Raw genomic sequence first — 19,392 nt, forward strand, 5'->3', positions numbered from 1 at the left:
TGTCTGTCAAGCTGGGAGCCACGAGAAGCCTCCAGCAGCATTTCACAACCGTGACATGTTGACACTTTATTTCCACACATTTCCTGAGAGCGAGCTTTTGCAGTTATCTTCCTCATTTTGACTTCCTCTTTGCTGCGTCGGGCTCGGTGGTCAAACGCACCGCCTCGTGCGCGGAGTCGCCACTGTGAGAGGAGCGTCGCACTCTGACTCATCTGCTTCAGCACCAGGAGCTGCTCCTGGGGACAGGTTGGTGAATACTTTCTCAAATGCATCTCATGTCTCTAACATGTATGACGTGTGTGCATGCTTTTGTGTCTTTGATCATGTTTACTTGGAGCGATGTGTGTGTGTGTGTGTGTGTGTGTGTGTTTTATTCCACAGAGCCATCTTTGACGTCGAGAGATCCGGCTCCCCACTTAGTGTATTTGACATGCTGAGTTTGACACTCTGTATCTCCCAGTGTCAGTTTGTCAAATACCCTAAGTGAGGTGTCACTTGTCTACATGGGACCCACTCAGTCACGTGCCCCACACGGACCCGCCGGCTCCACAGCGCGCTATGAAACCCACCCTGTGTATTGTGTTTCGTCATTATATAATCTATTTAAATGCCATTTTTAGTAAATCACATGCAAGTTACAAATGAACCAACCGATGTTTTTACTGATATTAATAAAATGGAGGTGTGCAAATAGATTTATTGACCCAAAGAAAACCTAACCTCTTGAACCAACTTTTCTTTTTCAGTGTGTTTATTTCTAGGTCTATAAGCAGTCACTGCACATCTCAATCAAAACATGTCATGTGTTATTTTCAGGAGAGGTATAGCGGCTCTGAAATTCCATCATTTCTTATGGTTCCTCTAAAAATTCTTATTTCAAAAAAAGGTTTTGACACATTTTGCATCCGGTCGGACTTCAATATGAAGAAGTTATGAAACGAAGCTCCAAACCCATGAGAACAGTCTGAGTGTGAGTTTGCTGCTAATCTGTTGCCAGGGATCCAAATATTAAAATACATGCTAAATGTATCTAAAATGTAGCAAATCCATGGACACAAATGATCGGTTTCTAAGACATGTCAGGTATTTGCTTCATTTCTCCCACTCAGTCTTTTGCTGAATGGTTTTGTTCCACCTGGATGGAAATGTCCTTTCCCTGCCAATTTCTCCCATTTGGGTGACTTTAGGTATAGAGAATACATATCCAGTGCCCCATGCGTCCTCTGAATCTTTTGGGCAGTTTTTGTGCGACGTGAAAATGGGTTAAATTTAGGATTTAAAGCTGCTGAGGCTTATCGTCCAACTGACGGCACTTATCTGTCCACTGTGCATTTCCTGTTCCTGTGGGGTCACGCTTCATTTCCTGCATGTGTGTGTGTGTAACGACTCGTATGTAGACCCAAATGCACCCTCGACTCCAGGGATCCTTCGAATTCATATTCCACACTCTGGAAACGGCAGGCAGATTATCAACAGGATGAAGGGCTGGTAGGTTCTCGGGGAGTTGGACTAGCGGGTTAACCAGGGACAGGCAGGGTCGGCGACAGGAAATCCGTCTAGAAACAAGTGCTGGAGAGTCTGGCATAGAAAAGGAAGAACAATCTGGCCAGGTGTGTGTGTGTGTGTGAGGTAGGAGACTATATAGGGATTTGATTAGTGATCAAAGACAGGTGTGTGAACAGGTGAAGGAAGTCAGACTGACGAGGTGGGAGTGTCTGAACCACAGAGTGAGGAGCTGAACTGTGACAACAGGTGTGTGAACAGGTGAAGAGAGTTAGACTGACGACGGGGAGTGAGGAGGGTGTGGAGCTGAAACTGTGACAGTGTGAACAAATGTTTATACCCGTTTCTGCTTTTTAAAAGGTCGTAACTTACCAACTGTTGACATAAAGGTTTTTTTAAAGCACTTATACATTGAGGGTTGGAATAACTAGAAAAACAGGCTTGCTTGCTCACTGCACCTGTGACCCGAGGCTCTCGCACATTTGACTAGTTCTGGCATTCTGTATTTGACATACTATTTCTGAACCACTAAATAGTCTGGGTAATGGAGTGCACAGTAAGTGAATGTCCACTGCAATGCGTCCTTCATGGAGAAAACAGCTAACTCATGGTGTAAATCATGATCACTCGGTCTTGGCTGCAGAAGTGAATTGAAGTGAAGTATCCAGCCCTCCATCGACTAACACATATTTGGTACAAACAAAAAGATGTGCAGCTGGGTTTTATCTGCACGGCGTTAACTTATGAGCAGCTTGTACACATCTAGTTTTTCCAGGCACACCCACATACATGGATGAACTGGTTTGTGTGCGGTTGTTTAATTCAAATTAAACAATTTCTATAATTCTGACCTTGTTATCTGCAGTCAAACACCGTATCGTGTTGCTCCGATTGATATCCAGATAAAGTATTTTGAAGGAAGTCCAAATGTCAAGTTGTCCTGTACACATTAACCGAGTCTCTCCTCCGAGGCCGTTGGAAATGTTTTTAAATTAACATTGTTCTGGAGCGGGACTTCTGCATGCAGCAAAATGTGCGCCGTGTTCAAACTGCTTGGCCACTCAGGCCGGAGGCTTTATTTGGAAATGCAATCTGTTGTTCTCGGTTGATTTCATTGCACAAGAACAAAGGGCCTCACAGTGAGGCTGCCAAATTGCACACCACGGTGCTTTTAAATGTGCTGCAGCCTCCATGTTCCCTCGATGAAGTCTGAACCACACCTGCAGTACAACCTGGCGTCACGGGGAATTGCAGTAGAAATGTGTGACAGACAGTTCCAGTCACACATTTTTTATGAGAAGTTTTAACAGAAACTCCAAAGTATTCCAACCACCACTCTATTCCTAGCTTTTCCATAGTTGTTTTTTATTTCACGCTGTAATTTGACCAGTAAGTGGGGCTAGAGCTCTACTCTTTGATTTAGTTCTAGAGGCCAGCTTCACATTAAAGAGCCTGACATTGAACGAAGTTCACTGAAACGAGATGATTATTCTTTATTGTAGAGAGAAGCTCACATCAACAACACGAGTTAGATCAACGCTACCACAACACGTCAAGTATCTTCTTCTTTGTTGATCGATATAAATCACACACTTAGGTGTCTATAATGGCAACGGCTATGTTAACTGTTGGTGTGAGAGGAATGTACGTCCTTGTGTTAAAGTGTGTGTAAAAGTGTGTTGGAGATATCTTAAAGACATAAAGATAGCGATGGGTAAAGATCCTTCTGAACCATTTTCTGTCGTTTTTATTTGTAATTTTTATTTGATCCTGTAAGTTGCTCATTCATTCATGTGCAATATCAATATACGTGTATTCCACTGTACAATACATATAGTTCCTGTTTCATATGTGCATGTGAACGCAACCATTCAGTCAGTTTGTATCTTATTGTAGTTTTCGTTAGTTTTAGGGTTAACTTGTTTATCTTCCCTTTACTGTTTGATATGTTATTTATTGTCATTCTTTTGTTACAATGTTCTGTTTCACTTTCCCCTTTGCTTCGGGAATACTATACATGTCCCAACTGTGGGACTAATAAAGGATGATCTCATTTCATCTAATCTAATTAATATGGTCTGCTAGCCTCAAGCATCCGGGGCTTGTTCAGCACTAGTTTCGAGTCAGTGCTCATAATTTAATAAACTTTTTTGTATTTCATTTATTTTAGAAAAAGAAGGAAAAAAAGCTTCATAAGAACTCCATATAAGTGGTGCAAACTAGCATTTCTGACATGTAGTTTTCTAATTCTAACAGTGAAAATTATTAAAGCAACACTTTAGGTTATTAATGTCCCTAACATTTCTTTAAAAACTATATTCATGTATCTTCCTTTTAAAGATGTCCCCTAGTTGCTGTGCTCAACACGAGTAACTCGAGGGGTGCAGGTGTATTGTGTTATACACGGCAAACAAAAACGTTAGTTTGTGAAATGCATGAGGCAAACTAGTCTGACAATGAGACGGATATTACTCATAACTTTAACGCATAGATGTTTTACCATACAGTCACGCTGGGTCCAAATTATTAAAAATATCCAATAAATGACATACAAATAAGATAATTGAGTGCTCTGAAACCAGGTTTTTATTATTAAGAAGATTTAATGTACACATATATGCATTTCCATCCATGAGAAGTAGTGAGATAATAAAGTAGTCTAACCACAGAAAACAGACATACGCACTACTAGGAATAAACAAATAAACCAACTGCATTCCACAATATGAAATGCTCAAATATTTACTCTAACAACAGTAAACATGTATATCCTCCTTCTAAATATCTTGTCGTGAGTTTTGACACGTGGATCATCGGGCTCTGACCTCTGGTTGAAGCAACCCACTGGACAGCCTGAAGTGCTGAGATATCATCAATCAGCAGAATCCCTGGTTTCTAAAAGTGGCGTCTGATGTTTCCAGAATGTTCTCAAAATCCAGTCGGCGATATTAGAGTTATCCCCTCAAAAGAACAAACAGATAACCTCGGTTGAATACAAAATAATACTCATTTCAAATAAAGATATATTTGCAGGATCAAGGTATTCATTAAACTTCACAATGAGCTAAAAGACATCTGGAAAAAAATATATTATTTCTTAGGTTTGAAAGAGTCTTTGCTTTCACACAAACGTGCGAGTTGCCACTTTCTCCATCTGATATACATTTGTAATATGTGAAATATGTGAAAATGAGGGAAATGAAAGAGTTTCTGTGAGAATTCAAAGTTTCCTCTGATCACATCTTTTCCTTCTGATGTATGATTCTTGTTCCTTTAGGCTTCATCAGGCCCCGAACTCACCATTCGTACCTAATCACACAGACCCGTCGACGTGGACTACGGAGGAGCCGGGGATCGAACCGCCTGTCCTCTGGTTGAAGGAGCCACAGTCGCCCATAGTCAACATAGTAAAGTATTGACTTCTCAATGTCACAGAGATCACATGTGTCCTCATATTTTGTGTGTGTGTCTAATCAGAGACATCCCAATCTGGAGGGGTCTTGCTCAGCAGATTCAGGTGTTGACACAAGTTCAAATCAAATATTTACAACTGGATGAAAAAAAAAAAACAGTGGCCTGTCCCTCGTGGAGAAGCAGTCTCTGACACAACTGAGTAATTTATTTGCAAGGTGTTACTATAGCCAGCTGCTTAGCATCCACTCTGTCAGGGCCTGGTGTGGCCGAAGGGAAACGTTGACAACCACGACGGCACCTTTTCTTTTTCAAATGACTGAAAACTTTTGCTTTCCTGTTCGATCAAGTTATTTGTTCTCAATTTGAATGCAATTTAGACATATGAATGCCATTTCACCAAAGACGGAAACCTTTTTCTACCTAATTAAGTGGCCACTGAGTGAATATTATAGTATTAACAAGCTCTGTCCCCACCTGCTAATCAGAATGTGTCAATGCATTCCAGATTGGGATCATTCCCTTGGTGCCACATGCAATACAGCTCAGCTGGAAGGAACCTGTGAACAAGGAGAACATCTCGATAATAGCAGGGGTTATATTTACCCACATTTCTGAAAGGAATATTCAGTCCTTCATTCTTCACCCCCATATGGGAATAAGGACCGAGTCATAGTGCCATGTAAACATCATCAATGGGAAGAATGGTGATGAACTGGGACATATTGAATATGACCAACGCTGTGTGGCTGGACAAGAGGAAGTGAACCACCGCAGTAGGAGGGGGTATGAGTTTGACTCCTGCGCCTGAACTGGATTATAGTTCTTATTATGAGGCTCTCTAATGGGCCCCGCATCCCAAATCAGGTGGCCGATAAAGAGGGGCCCGTTTCCTGTATTGTTCTCGAGGCTTTGGAAATAGTCAACCATGTTGATTTTGTTGGCAAAGACGTCATTGTCACCATTTAGTGAACAGTTTCTTTCCTTCCATTGCAGGAAGAGTATCGGCTTCAGAGCGAGGTTGCGGTCGTTGACGTCCCACTGCAGGATGTCATTGTACTCGCGTTGCTCCGGCTCGAGGACGTTGTCCAGTCTCACTTCCTCAAAACCAGCACTCTTGGATCTTTGTTTGATTGCCATCCCCCCTCGGAAGATGACACTGGGGTAAAATATTTATAGAGATAAACAACAATGAGGAAAGCTCCCAACAGAATGGTGGTTCTCACTATCAAATCCGTCTTATTTGAAACTCAACAAAGACAAAAGAAAACACTGTCATCAACTTCTCTCAGTCTGACATGATGTTGCAAAGACTTATATCACATCACTTCAGAGTTTAAAGTGAATTAACTTTGTTTTAAGATCTACAAAACTCTTAGTTATGCATGTCATGCTATATATGCTGAGCATTTTGTGATGAAAACATTACTGAAAGTAAATATAGTATTACTGAGTACAACTGGAAGTTAATGTAGAGGTCAACATCTCAGAGGGTCACCCCGTGACCTTTTCAGAAAAGGTCACGAGGTCAAAAGGCTTTTCTCCAGTTTCATCAAGATGGTTTGGAGTTTCGATCAGGCCCGGGGTGGGTAATCGGGAGAATCGGGAGAGTTCCCGGTGGGCCGCTAAACTTCTGGGCCGGTCGAGAATTTTATTTGTTGACATTTGTCACGTTAGTCCATCTTCTCTTAAAGTGGGCTAAACGAACACGTTCAGCATTCTGACACCGCAGCCTCTGCATGGGTTGTACCATGCGAGGAAGTTCACCCCTCCCAAATAATAGAGTTGGTTCAGTCCATTATGGAACCAACCAACTCAATTTGGGAGAGGAGAACTTCACCCCTCCAAAATAGAGTTGGTTCGGTCCTTAGCCGTCTTTTCCAAAAAGTTTTCTCTGCTACGGATAGCTGGGCCGGCCCGACCGCAACGATACGCGTCAGGGAGGATGGACGGGAGGAAGAGGGCAGGAGGGGCTGAAAAAGCCAGGTTGAAAAAAAGAAAGGCATTGGAGGAGGATGCTGCCAAATATGCCAAGCTTACAGATTTATGTTCAAGAGGACAAACACAAGTGGCAACTGGTAAAGAGAGACAAAGGCCTAATGATTAGCAACATAACTATTCGGCTAACGTTGTAGCCTTGATTAATATCATTGTAGCGTTGTCAACCTATTCCCAAGCAAAATATTAAATTGAATTAAAATATTAGCCTTTTTATATCACCCAAAATATGGCGATCCATAGACTTTGCAAATATTATGCAAATATTGACATATACTATTGATATTGAAGTATGCAGTAATATGACTCTTAATTTTTCTTTGTAGCTTCGGAGCAGCAGATAAGAGTCTCCTGCTGAAAATGATGAGCCCGACATTTTCAATGAGGAGGCCATGACTACAGGGACAGGTAGAGAGGATAACAGAGGAAACAATATGATTTAAAGTTATATATTCTAAGAAAGAGCAGTACAGTACTTGATGAACCAATATGCATTGTTTGCTCATTAGTGTGTGTAGTAAAGGAGTAAATCACCACTATATAATACTCATGCAGAAAAATGATAATGACCATGACAATGACCATGACAATGACCATGACAATGACCATGACAATGACGCCCCCCATGAGGTCTCACTCCAACAAATCTGGCCTACTGTCTAATCTGAGTCTGACACCCCTGCTATGCTCTTCTGCCTTTTTTAATGTTGTGCATATTTTTTGTTAACTTCTCATCTTAAGTGGATTATTATTGTTGTATTTAACCTTTACATTATTTGTTGGACCATGGTATTAATAAAAGAACTACAGGATAGTAAGAGCTGAACTGTTGCTTCATTTATCCAATTTCCACTACCATGAAAAAAGTGGGCTGGTCTTGAGCCTGAAATTCCCGGGCTGAAAAGTAGCCCCACTCCGGCCCTGGTTTCGATTATAGTGAAACATTTACGACTGAATTAATCTTCACAAAATTTGAAACACACATTCTTGGCCTACTAAGGATGAATTGTAAAAAAAATCCCCTTCTTATTCATCGAGCTGTCACCAGGTCAACATGTTAAATATCTTGCATGTGTGTGTGTATTGTGTGTGCATGTTTATCTGGCTCTCTTTCTCATTCATTACAGATTTAAGACCAACACACAGTGGATAACTTTTACAATAACAAAGAAATGGAACTGTGAGTCTCTATTAACTCACCCCTATAGTTCCTGGGAGAGTTGTGGATGGTCAGCACTAGATTGGCAGACAGTAAATTATAATCGAAAAAGTAGTGTTCTTTATTTTCTTGTCTGCCTCTGTATAAATGATCAGACATAGAGTATCGCTGAGTTTTGTTTCTATTTCTTAAGGCACGGTTTGGTGAAACTTTCAAGTTTCAATGTGATTTTGCATAAATTGTGGTTATGCTAAAAAACATTGCAAGGCCACAGGGAGAAAATGCACCATCCATTAGCTCCAGCATTAAAGGCTCGGACAAAACAGACTTTTTAAATATAGAACTATTGTGTTCTTTGAGAATGAATTAAGTATAAAAGTCTTTGACATCAAAATTAAATCCAACCTCCAAATCAGAAGATGCTAAAATATTTTAAATAATTGTAAAATATACAGTGTTATTTCATAATTTAATCCATTTTCAGGAGAGGAATGAAACTCACATAAACATGGAGCACACAATGAAACCAACCGACATTCAACAACATTACCTGAACAAGTTGTTAGATACATGCGAGCGCCCGGCGAGGGTCCCTCTGACCCTCTGTCAGTGCAGGTTGAGACGGCAGTAAAGTAAAACAACAGAACTAACCAGCTAACACTAGAATGCAGAAACAAACCTGTTGCCCCGGTGCATTCTGGGAGACTTTACGCGACACAGCAGGGTTGAAAGTAGATGGAGGTTCTAGCACAGGGGTCAGGAACCTGCCGGCGAGCCGAGAAGTGTTAACGCGACACTAAAGACAGAATGACATGCTGCTGTGGAGACGATTAATAACAGACGTTTAGTTTAATAAAAGAACAAAGACGCCTTTAAGAAAAGGACCTGACATTACTGCTGCTGTAATCTGGCGCGATAGAGAAAATTACAGGGGGGCGGGCGGATTTTCTTTTTTTTTAAACTCAAAATTGTCTGGGAGCCATATGCCGTCACCAGAAGAGCCATATATGGCTCACGAGCCATAGGTTCCCAACCCCTGTTCTAGCAGGTCGTGCCAGCACAACATTCATCGCTTTCATATTTTTTTTTTTCCACCCCTAACTTCATGCATCCCTGAACGCATGCATTCAAACGCCTACTGGGTGTATACAGCAAACTATTAATTATACTCTAATCAGATGGACCGGGGTCCCCGCTGACCCCAGAGGTATAACATGTTGCCGTATCTCACGTGGGACCCCAGTCAAAAAGCACCCAATTGCAGCCGACACGGTTTAAATAGATTACAATTGAATCGAGGGATAAAGAGTTTGCCTCGCTCCTCGCCGAGTCCCATTTCAGGAGTTGGGAGATCGTTTCAAAGAAGATGGGTGTTGTTCTATTTTATTGTTTAAACAACCCGTTACCTGTTTTTTAGGTATTGTTTCATTCATCATTTTTGGGATGATTCCAAAATCTCCGAAAGGTAATGGAAGCGAGACCTTATGTTGTGTGTGTGTACAAACAAGCAATTTCCTTGAACATTTTTGGACAATAATAGAGGTCTATGGCCCGAAGGAACACACTCTATCAGGCTTTGGATACGCAGGCAATATTGTTGTATTTGGTCATTTCATAGGAAGGAGGAACTCATGCGCCTGAAGTTGATGTTGCAGAAAAGAAAACTACCTAAGAACTGCCATTCCTACTCAGTGGTTCAGTGTGACCCCATTAATTGTGGATGTTGCACTCTCAATGTCACTCTGACTTGTGCTTGGAGGAGCCAAGCATCCTTTTGGAGGAGCTTGTTAATTGAGGAAGAAACATGGTTGGAGGAGGATTACTTGTTCTCTGCCTGCTACTGAGAAAGTAATTAAAATAAAAACATCATTGAGCTCACATAATTAGTTTTTCAGCGACTGGCTGAACATCATTATTAAGTTCAGCTCATGCAATGATACTTAATTGAGAAAGATCATTTTCTGGAGTAGATCATTTTGGGTAGGGTTTGTCAGAAAGGTTAAAAAAAGACAACACAGAGAGGGGCTGCTCTGGTAGGAGGACCTGCTACTGTATTAGAGTTAGGAATGCACCTGACTTTCCCATTAAGGCTCCTTCTTATGCGGAAGAGTATTTGTTCACATGGTCCATTTAATTAAAACATACAAAAACATTTGCGTATTGAATACTGTATTATTTACTATTGCATTGTAAGTGCCGAGGTTGTCTTTGAGGTCATGAGACAACCTTGAAATGTTCGTCAAAAGTGAAGATGTTTTTATATCTGTCAAATGGAGAAAACTTGTAAAGAAATTGCCTGTTTCCGAAAGATTATTATTTTGTTTTAACTTAATCTGCTGCTGTCAAAACACACCTTTAAGGTTTAATCATAGATTCAAACCCCTATTTTGTAACATACTGTGCATTCACTAAGCCAGAACCAGAACTTTTTTTTTTTAATCCGCAAATAGTGAACAGTAAAATGTATTTTTTTCTCACAAAAGCTTAAAGAAACCACACATCTTGTTCTTTAAAACATCGGCCCACATTAGACATTTGCCACCATTCTTCAGATTGCTCATTGCTTTACTCCAACAAAGTGCCCATTTACTGCTGTACAAATGACTCAACGTCACAGCTAATTATTTAGCAAACCATACTGGAATTATTTTGTAGCTATGCCTTTGTTTAATGCGTTTTGTTGACATGCAAAACAAATGAGGTTCGCTTCCGCCTTGGTTGACCTTTCGCTAACTGATGCCCTCGTAGTATCGGCCAGCTGTGACCAAGGGCAGAGGTGATGGTCAGGACAAGTTAGAGAGAGGGTATGACATGCAGCGAAGATTTACTTCTACACTGTGATCTTTAGCCTTTAGACACTATCTTCATATTTTTAACCTGTTTTTGCGGCTGAATCAGTTTCACATCCTGGATATGTCCTTAAACCGCATATTGAAGACTCTGCAGCAGCTGGGGGCTTAGCAAAGGGTCCATTGCACTTTAAGTACCAATAGATGGAACGCTAACACTCTGCACGAACTGGGCGACTAAGGGACAGTGGGTAGCAGGTCCGTCTTTCAATCAGGGGGTTGGAGGTTCAATCCCCGCCCTAGTCGATGTGTCCTTGAGCAAGACACTTGAATTGCTCCCTGTAGCTGCGTCTACGGTGTCTGAATGTAACAAGGATTGTAAGTGGCTTTGGATCCTTGGTGACATCCAGGGCCCTTGGTAACCTCTGAGGCCCCCGCAGCATTATGGAATTTAATTTGTACTAAACTACATTTTCTAGATCTTTTTCTTTCCAGTGTCCTTTCTGAACTGACTGGTGAACACACTGCTCTCCTGCAGTTATATTTATGGTTTAATGTGCGGTCTGCGAAATATAAATATAAACATGTGCTTTGCCTAATTTTGATCACTCTCATAAACCAAACATACAAAGCTGTTTAAATAGCTGACTGAAGGCAGCCATAACTAATGAATGCACTGCGTCCAGCCAATAAATGAGAGCAGGGTGAAAAGCCTCATCGGTCTGCAGGGAAGAGGTGATGCAGTTAGTGCTTCATGGTGACATCATTGTATTCCTAGTTTTCCATAGGATCCCTTTGAAATCAAAACAGACTTGTGACGCTTTCTTGTACCTTTGGTCGTATGGATTTTCCAAAAACAATTCGGTATTATTTTCACAAGTCTGACCAACTAAAGATTTCATTTTACTTGGAGCGCAATGTCAACTCCAATGAAATGGTGAGAACGGGAGAACTCACCCGGTGTGTGTTTGTAGGAACCTGGTAATAATAATAATAATAATAATTCAAACTTATATAGCGTTTTTCTAAATACACAAAGACGCGTTACATGGGGACAAGAGAGAGTGACAAACAGAACAAAACAATAGTACGACGAATATGCAAATAAAAAATAAAAAACACAACTCAGTTTTGCATTCCTCACATTTGTAAAGCGGCCCTCGGTTAGACCCGTGCTGACCTGTGTGGGAGGATTAAACAGTCTAAGACTGGGTAAAACAATAATTTTCCAAACATGCTAGCAAACCCACTGAAATAACTGTACTTCCCTGTTGTTTAAAAACCTCACATAATACAGCATTCAAAACAGATTGTTTGTGCAGTTTTCTATATAGTCTTGATATTAATAACTAGGCTTTGGGTCGATATATTACTGATCAGATACCATTGTTTAATCTATATACTGTATGTAATAATTGTTTTTTTCCCATCTGGCTTGACTTGCACACTGCTTTCTTAACTTTAGTAAATACAAATGTTACAAAAAAATACATGGATATAAATGTGTTCAATTGTTATTCATTAAAATACTGGTATCTGATCCCAGATGGGTCCACTGTACCTGCCCAGCTCTCTCTGTATGCTTGCTTTCACATTGTGCTCATCTACCCAACAACCTCGCGTGTGCTCTCATCATCCGGATGAAGGTGACCCGTACTGGACCTGCTCACCTAAGATTAACCTGCAGTTTATTATTTATTTATTTTACTTTTAAGTGTGAAACTTGTTGTGTGTATTACTAAACAGGAGACCTCATATTTGACTTTCAGGGGAAATTAAGGTCATATTTGACTTTGGTACAATCTAGACCTTTTTTGATATGTTTAGGTGTTAAGACTTCATTAGCTGATAACCCTCTCCACATTTCGTGCACTAAGTCTGGAAAAGAAAAATCAAATTGCTTCTTAAAAAAAGTAATTAAAAACTTTGTAAAAGAATCTCGTAATAAAAAAAATCCAACTTTTTTTTGTTGAAGAATATATTTGCAATTTTGACTGTTCTTATACCATTTGTATTACTTGACAGTTACTGTATTTACAAAAACACTCGAAAATGAACGTGAAAGTTTGTTGCATACCACTGTAAAGTGGTAAATATGAAACATATGAACTAATAGAAGGATAAAAACAACTTTAATATGTCAAGAAAGTGCACATCTTTTTGGATTTTGGGGAAGCAGGATATTACAACTACTGCCCCATTCCTGCTGACTGGAGGATGAAATGGATGGGTTGCAAATCTGACAACAAACATGTGCAGACGGAGGTAACACTGTCCATGTGAGAGGACACAGAGGTATTTTAAGTATGACTAAAAGCCTGAATGAGTGCAGAAACTTGCATAACTTGGCTGTTATTATTCAGCAGCTTTATGCAACTACTCTGAGCTGCTGAAGAGTCATTTGGCTGAAATGCAACAACACGGGGAAGAACAAGCAGTTTCTGTCTGTGAGTGTAGATATTTACGTTTGTGGTATTTTGATCACCACAAATAGAAGTCCATTCATTTCTTTTGAATCAGGCTTTTCGTCTCTTTAGCCGATGATTACATTACATGTCATTTAGCTGACGCTTTTATCCAAAGCGACTTACAATCCTGTTACATTCATAAACCGTAGACACAGCTGCAGGGAGCAATTCAGGGTTAAGTGTCTTGCTCAAGGACACATCTACTAGGTCGGGGATTGAACCTCCAACTGCTCTGATTGAAAGAAGGACCTGCTACCCACTGACCCACAGTCGCACCATATGATATTTATTCATGCAGATGCATTGTGGTTTGTGGGAACTGCAAATCCAGTTTCCTTTAAGAAAATAAAAGTATGAAAAAAATGCATAACGTCACATCGATATCATGATGATCTACTCTTTTTTGTTGTTTTTTGAGCTGCAATTTGCTTCATGGTGAATTGTTAAGATACAATTCCTCTAGTAGCCACTAGATGCTGAGTACAAGGAAGGTCAGCTTGTACTGAAGTTCTGGAGAAAACTCCCTAAATGTCATGGTGATCTTAGTGTCAATGTTAAAAAAACACTTCATTTAAAAGATGTTAAAGCCTAAAGAGCGGTGTGTTTAGGAATTATCTGCCAAGTCAAGCAAGAGTATGAATTAGGTTCAAATTATTTTTTGAGATCTCAGAATCGGTTGTTCTCCCCCGAGACAAGAGCAGTAATAGCAGTCATATTTTGCATTGTTTTTTGTTTATGTAGAAATAAACAAGCTATAACTCTCTATTGCACACATGTAGACATATTACATTATAAACCACCATCCTCTGGACTTCAAGTAAGTTATGACTGACTCTGTATAATGTTTGTAGATTGGCAGTTTGTATTATCTTCTGTTTCTTTTGTCATTGGCGAAGATGAACATCTGGACTTAGGAAAACAAATGTCAAGACCGACGAAAAAATGAGGTATTGACAAAAATGGCAATGATAATATTTAGAAAATATTAGACAGGAATGAGAATAAAGACACTTTTTGATTATTTTCCTATGTTTTGACTGCCACACAGGTGCTCCATGCCATGCTGGATAGGGGACATGACCTATAATCAGTGAGTGCAGACTTGGCACCTGTAATATTAATATCACTGTGACAATATATACAAGTCTTTTCAGCCAAAGAGTATTGCAGTACAGAAGGCTAAATGAGGAAATAAATATATGAGAAAATTAAACTATTCATATTTAATACTAATTAATATTGTGTCGCTGTTGTTTAGTACTACAGTACATGAAATATCAGACTGATCAGATGAAGTCAAAAAATAGATTTAAAAATACGTCAGCAAATGTCTCTATTATTATAACCCACTTATAACTCACGATCAAACTCACGTTATTGCATTAACTTTGTGCAAAGCTATTTTGTCAAAGTGGTCCAACAAATAATTGTAATATTTGTTCCACAACTGACTGCAAGTCTCTGTTCACTTCCTAGTTCCTCGTTAGTGGCAAATGATAATGGTTCTTGACAGCTTCCTTGAGATATCCCGCAACAAGTAGATTCTAACCATATTTGGTGTCATGGAGGAATCTGTATCGTTGGGATTTAACATTATTATTGTTGTTATTGGGGGTGCTCAAGCCATTGTATTCAACTGTCTTGCAACATTACTGTGTATGAAATATAATGTTTTTATTGTGGGACTAGGACTTTTCAGACCTTTTTAGTGACTTGCTGATCAGAGTAAACTCACAGCAACGTCCTTCCTCTCCTCTCTCCCTTAGTTACTATGGTTACGTGGCACAGTGTATGTAAGCCGATGTGAAACTCAACAATTATATTTTTGAATTTGAGATTAGTGCTCGTACAATAGCCTGCCAAAAGACATGCAGGTCTCTAAACTAGCTCCATGTGGTAATCGCAGTCGAGTGTCGCACCAGAAATGGCAAAGCACACATATTATTTACATCATAATCAATCTGGAATGTAAAGAAAAGTATTTGTAGTAGACTATACATTTACAATATGTAAATGATTAATACATGTAACTAAGGCTTTGTGTGTGAATAAGGTGTCAGAGTGCTTTTTAAAAAAAAGCATCACAAATAGAGCTTGTTGACAGAAAATGGTTGCGTCCCATTTCCAAGGCTGCGTTACTGGGAGACTACATTGAACTGGTCTAAAGAAGCTGTGATTGACTTCCCCGTTGTTTCCAGATCACTGGAAATTCAGACGAGCATTTGGTCTGTATAGATTGGCAGGATGTGTTCATCAAATGAAATGCGCGCTCTCGATTTTACCCTTGAAAAGGATTCATCAAAAAGAATAATTTGACCAGTTTCCAACTAGTTAAGTTGAAATTCCCCTCAAGCCAGAGAGTCGTGGTCATCATGAAACATAGGAATATATCAAAGGCAGCCAATCTTCAGACATCTGATTACCAGCTGATCGTTAATGCCAGAATGTCAGAACACATAACAAACAAAATGCACATGCTTCAAATGCTTGTATCATATTACATTTTGTCCAAAAATCACCCAGACCGGTTTTTAACCCTCCTGTTACCTTTCGGGTCAATTTGACCCCATTCAATGTTTAATGTCGGTGTTCTTTCGGGTCAATTTGACTCCAGGCTGTTTTTCACTGTGTCAAACATATAAGAAATATCAACTTTTTTATATATTTAAAGGGCTATTTAGGAAGTCAACAAACAAACATAAAGTACCTCACACTTAAACTTGGAAAACAATATTAATTCTAATAATTTTCTGGAGGTTTTAATTGCTGGGGTCAAATTGACCCCAAGGGTAAAATATGTCAGTAAATATAAAGGTAACAGGAGGGTTAAAAGTTCTGCCAAGGACATTATCTACATACAGTATCCATTCAACTTGTTTAATGTGGACCAATACAGGCTGTGTACTGGAGATTTGGAAGTGAGCAGGTTTGGCTTGAGCCTATAAAGACATTTATAACATTATGAGATTCAACACAGCCCTGCTGGATCTCATTCCTCTTTTATTGTCCACTCTCTTGAAGGACTGCATTTTGTTCCAGCAGAAGCATTATGAAGGCCATGAATGACTGCCAGACAGAAATGTCCCCGATAAGAACACCCAGTGCAACATTTAACACCTGCATTTTCGACTTTTTCTTCTTGCCATATACAGGACTGTCTCAGAAAATTAGAATATTGTGATAAAGTTCTTTATTTTCTGTAATGCAATTAAAAAAAACAAAAATGTCATGCATTCTGGATTCATTACAAATCAACTGAAATATTGCAAGCCTTTTATTCTTTTAATATTGCTGATTATGGCTTACAGCTTAAGAAAACTCTAAAATCCTATCTCATAACATTTTAATATTTCCTCAGACCAAGTAAAAAAAAAGATTTATAACAGCTGAGTGTTTGTCAAGGCTCAGGAAACCCTTGCAGGTGTTTCGAGTTAATTAGACAATTCAAGTGATTTGTTTAATACCCTACTAGTATACTTTTTCATGATATTCTAATATTTAGAGATAGGATATTTGAGTTTTCTTAAGCTGTAAGCCATAATCAGCAATAAATCAGAATAAAAGGCTTGCAATATTTCAGTTGATTTGTAATGAATCCAGAATGCATGACATTTTTGTTTTTTTAATTGCATTACAGAAAATAAAGAACTTCATCACAATATTCTAATTTTCTGAGACAGTCCTGTAGATGCTGCAGCAATTATGCATTTTTTGAAGGCCAACCCAGAAGTAAGCATCACTTGGGTCCCCTTGACAAAAAGGCATTGTCTTTTTCCATTTGCTTTGGATTCAAGTTTAATACGTCCTTGTTTTGTTCAGCAAGAATATCTTAAGAAATGAACCACTTGTAGAACTTTTATAACATAAATGCTATCCCCAGAGCTAACGTTGGACTACAAATAAAGTTACCCACATTGCTTGGGTGTGAGTTTCCGTCGCGATGCTTTGACGCCGGACTTGTTGGTGCGATTAAGTTTAATGTCCACTTTAACCTCTGTAATCGCTTGTAGCCTTTACTGACCTACTTTATATCCTAAATGGAGTCTAAAACCCATAATTCAGCACAGAAGATTTGTTTTTGTGAGAGCTTTTTAGTTTTCTCTGCACAGTGAAATTGATTTGTGAACTTGTCGCATAATTTGAAGACTTTTTTTATTGTAGAAATGACAGTATTCCATTGCAGTGACATTAAAATGTTATATTGGTGTTTGCTCTGGCTTAAACCTCACAGGTTCCACAGTGAGAGAACCAACAAGCAGATTACACTTTCCCCGCTCAAATATTTGCCAAGAATTCACATTAACAACTCACTGTGACTATTACTTATTCTGATAGAATATGAAGCCTAATATTAACTCCACTCTCGAGCTGAAAGAGGGAAGAGATAAAGGCAGGAATGAGTGGGAGAATGGAGAGGGGAAAAGCAAGGTTTCTAAGAGGCAAAATGCCAAGGCTGAGATATTAGACTGTCTTTTCCTGGAAAACAGGAAAATCTGTGAAAGTGGAAATTCAAGGTTGCAAACAGCATGGGGGGGGGGGCGGGGTTCTCAGCTGGGACTCTTTGCCCTCGCTGGGTTGATAATGCACATGTGTATGCTTTTCTGTCATTGCTCGCAGAATATTAATCAACACAAACAACGTACATTGTTGTACTGACGCAGAATACAGGGGTTTTTTTAAACGTAAATGTGACTTAAAAAAAATTCCACCTGCTTTTCCCCTCGTGGCTTAATGGGCTGATCTGGGCGTCCGACCAGTTGATCTCAGTGGCAGCACTGCAGAGGTGGTTGTCCCGGACAGCATCAAGGTAAAGGTGGATTAAAAGCAGGTCCTTGGCCTACATGTACTGCTTGGTAACGAGTCAATGCTCAGGGCCACGGGGGAGGGCTTTGATAATCTAACATCCAGACACTTGGAGGCCTCTGGTTGATTTACTGATAAAGTAATCTATAGAACAGATTATATATTTCTTCACATTATGAATCAAACTTCTTAATCAAGACTAGCAAGTCAACTAACTGACTCAAAAGTATCTGCTTTCAGTTAGTTAAGACAAAAGAGGTGACGTTTTCACGTTTGCTTCTATATTTATTGTGTGTAATTAGCGTGGCAGTATGTGTGTGTGTGTGTGTGTCTTACACGTGTCCCCTCATTGTTCATTCCCTTCACCTGCCCTAAGCCACTCCTCTGTGGCCTGTATGATTGCAAGCCCCGCCCTCATTGTTTCCACCTGTGTCTCGTTCCCCTGTATATTTAGTCTGTTTCGACTCCTTGTTCGGTGCCTGATCGTTTTGGTACTTCCCGTGTGTTGCCGCACCTTCCAGCCTGAGTGCCTCGTCCTTGTGTGACCTTTTGTTACTTAAGAATTTGTTTCACCCCACCTGGACTAATGTTTTTTCCTCTGCTCCTTAGTCTCTGCCACTGCCCTCAGAAATGTTACAGAAATGTGACATTTTGCCTTTTTTCGAGAACTGAGAGCAGAGCAACAGGAAACATAAGAGGACAAAGAGGAAGATTTGACTCCTTTGAATATTCCCCCCCGCTTGAATAACTTAATTGATCACAATATAATACCATGAAAAGCAACATAAATATATAAGTTGAGTTTTCAACATGTGATTAGAGTGCTTGATTTTCTAGATGTTTGGACTCTCAGAAGCTTGTGACTGTTTGAGCAGCTCTTGTTGGATGCCAGCGGAAAGAAATAGAAGAAACCTGTGCAACAGTGCCACAGTTCCTCATAGCCTATCATCGTTGAATACATTGAAAGACGTGATACCATGGCAGGAATTTTGTACACTTTGTACGAGACTTATTGCCTTCTCTGGAAGCGAAGCTACCCAGTTATGCTACTTTCTCTGCTACTCTGTTTTATCATTTAAATGCATCTTCTTTCCCTTTTTTCTTTGATTTGAGATGATTCACCTCATTTTAATTGAATTATACTGTGTGTTTAAAAAAGTCTGTCTGAAGCGATTCATATTAGTTGATGTGGTTATGCTTGGAGTCAGTGGTATTTTTGTTTGGTATAATAGCTGAACACAGACAGGAACAAAACAATTTC

At 39.6% G+C, this 19,392-nt stretch overlaps 1 protein-coding gene across 1 annotated transcript; it reads right to left on the reverse strand.

Annotated features, from left to right (window-relative positions):
* Positions 1 to 5,398: 5,398 nt before the first annotated feature.
* LOC130191696 (N-acetyllactosaminide beta-1,3-N-acetylglucosaminyltransferase 3-like) lies at positions 5,399 to 7,801 on the reverse strand. Its single transcript, XM_056411358.1, is given in 2 exon segments — positions 5,399 to 5,706; positions 5,709 to 7,801. Coding segments are annotated over 2 exon segments (654 nt in total). The 5' UTR covers positions 6,055 to 7,801.
* Positions 7,802 to 19,392: the final 11,591 nt, after the last annotated feature.

The sequence above is a fragment of the Pseudoliparis swirei genome, chromosome 3, assembly GCF_029220125.1.
Source record: "Pseudoliparis swirei isolate HS2019 ecotype Mariana Trench chromosome 3, NWPU_hadal_v1, whole genome shotgun sequence".
NCBI classification, from domain to species: Eukaryota; Metazoa; Chordata; class Actinopteri; order Perciformes; family Liparidae; genus Pseudoliparis; species Pseudoliparis swirei.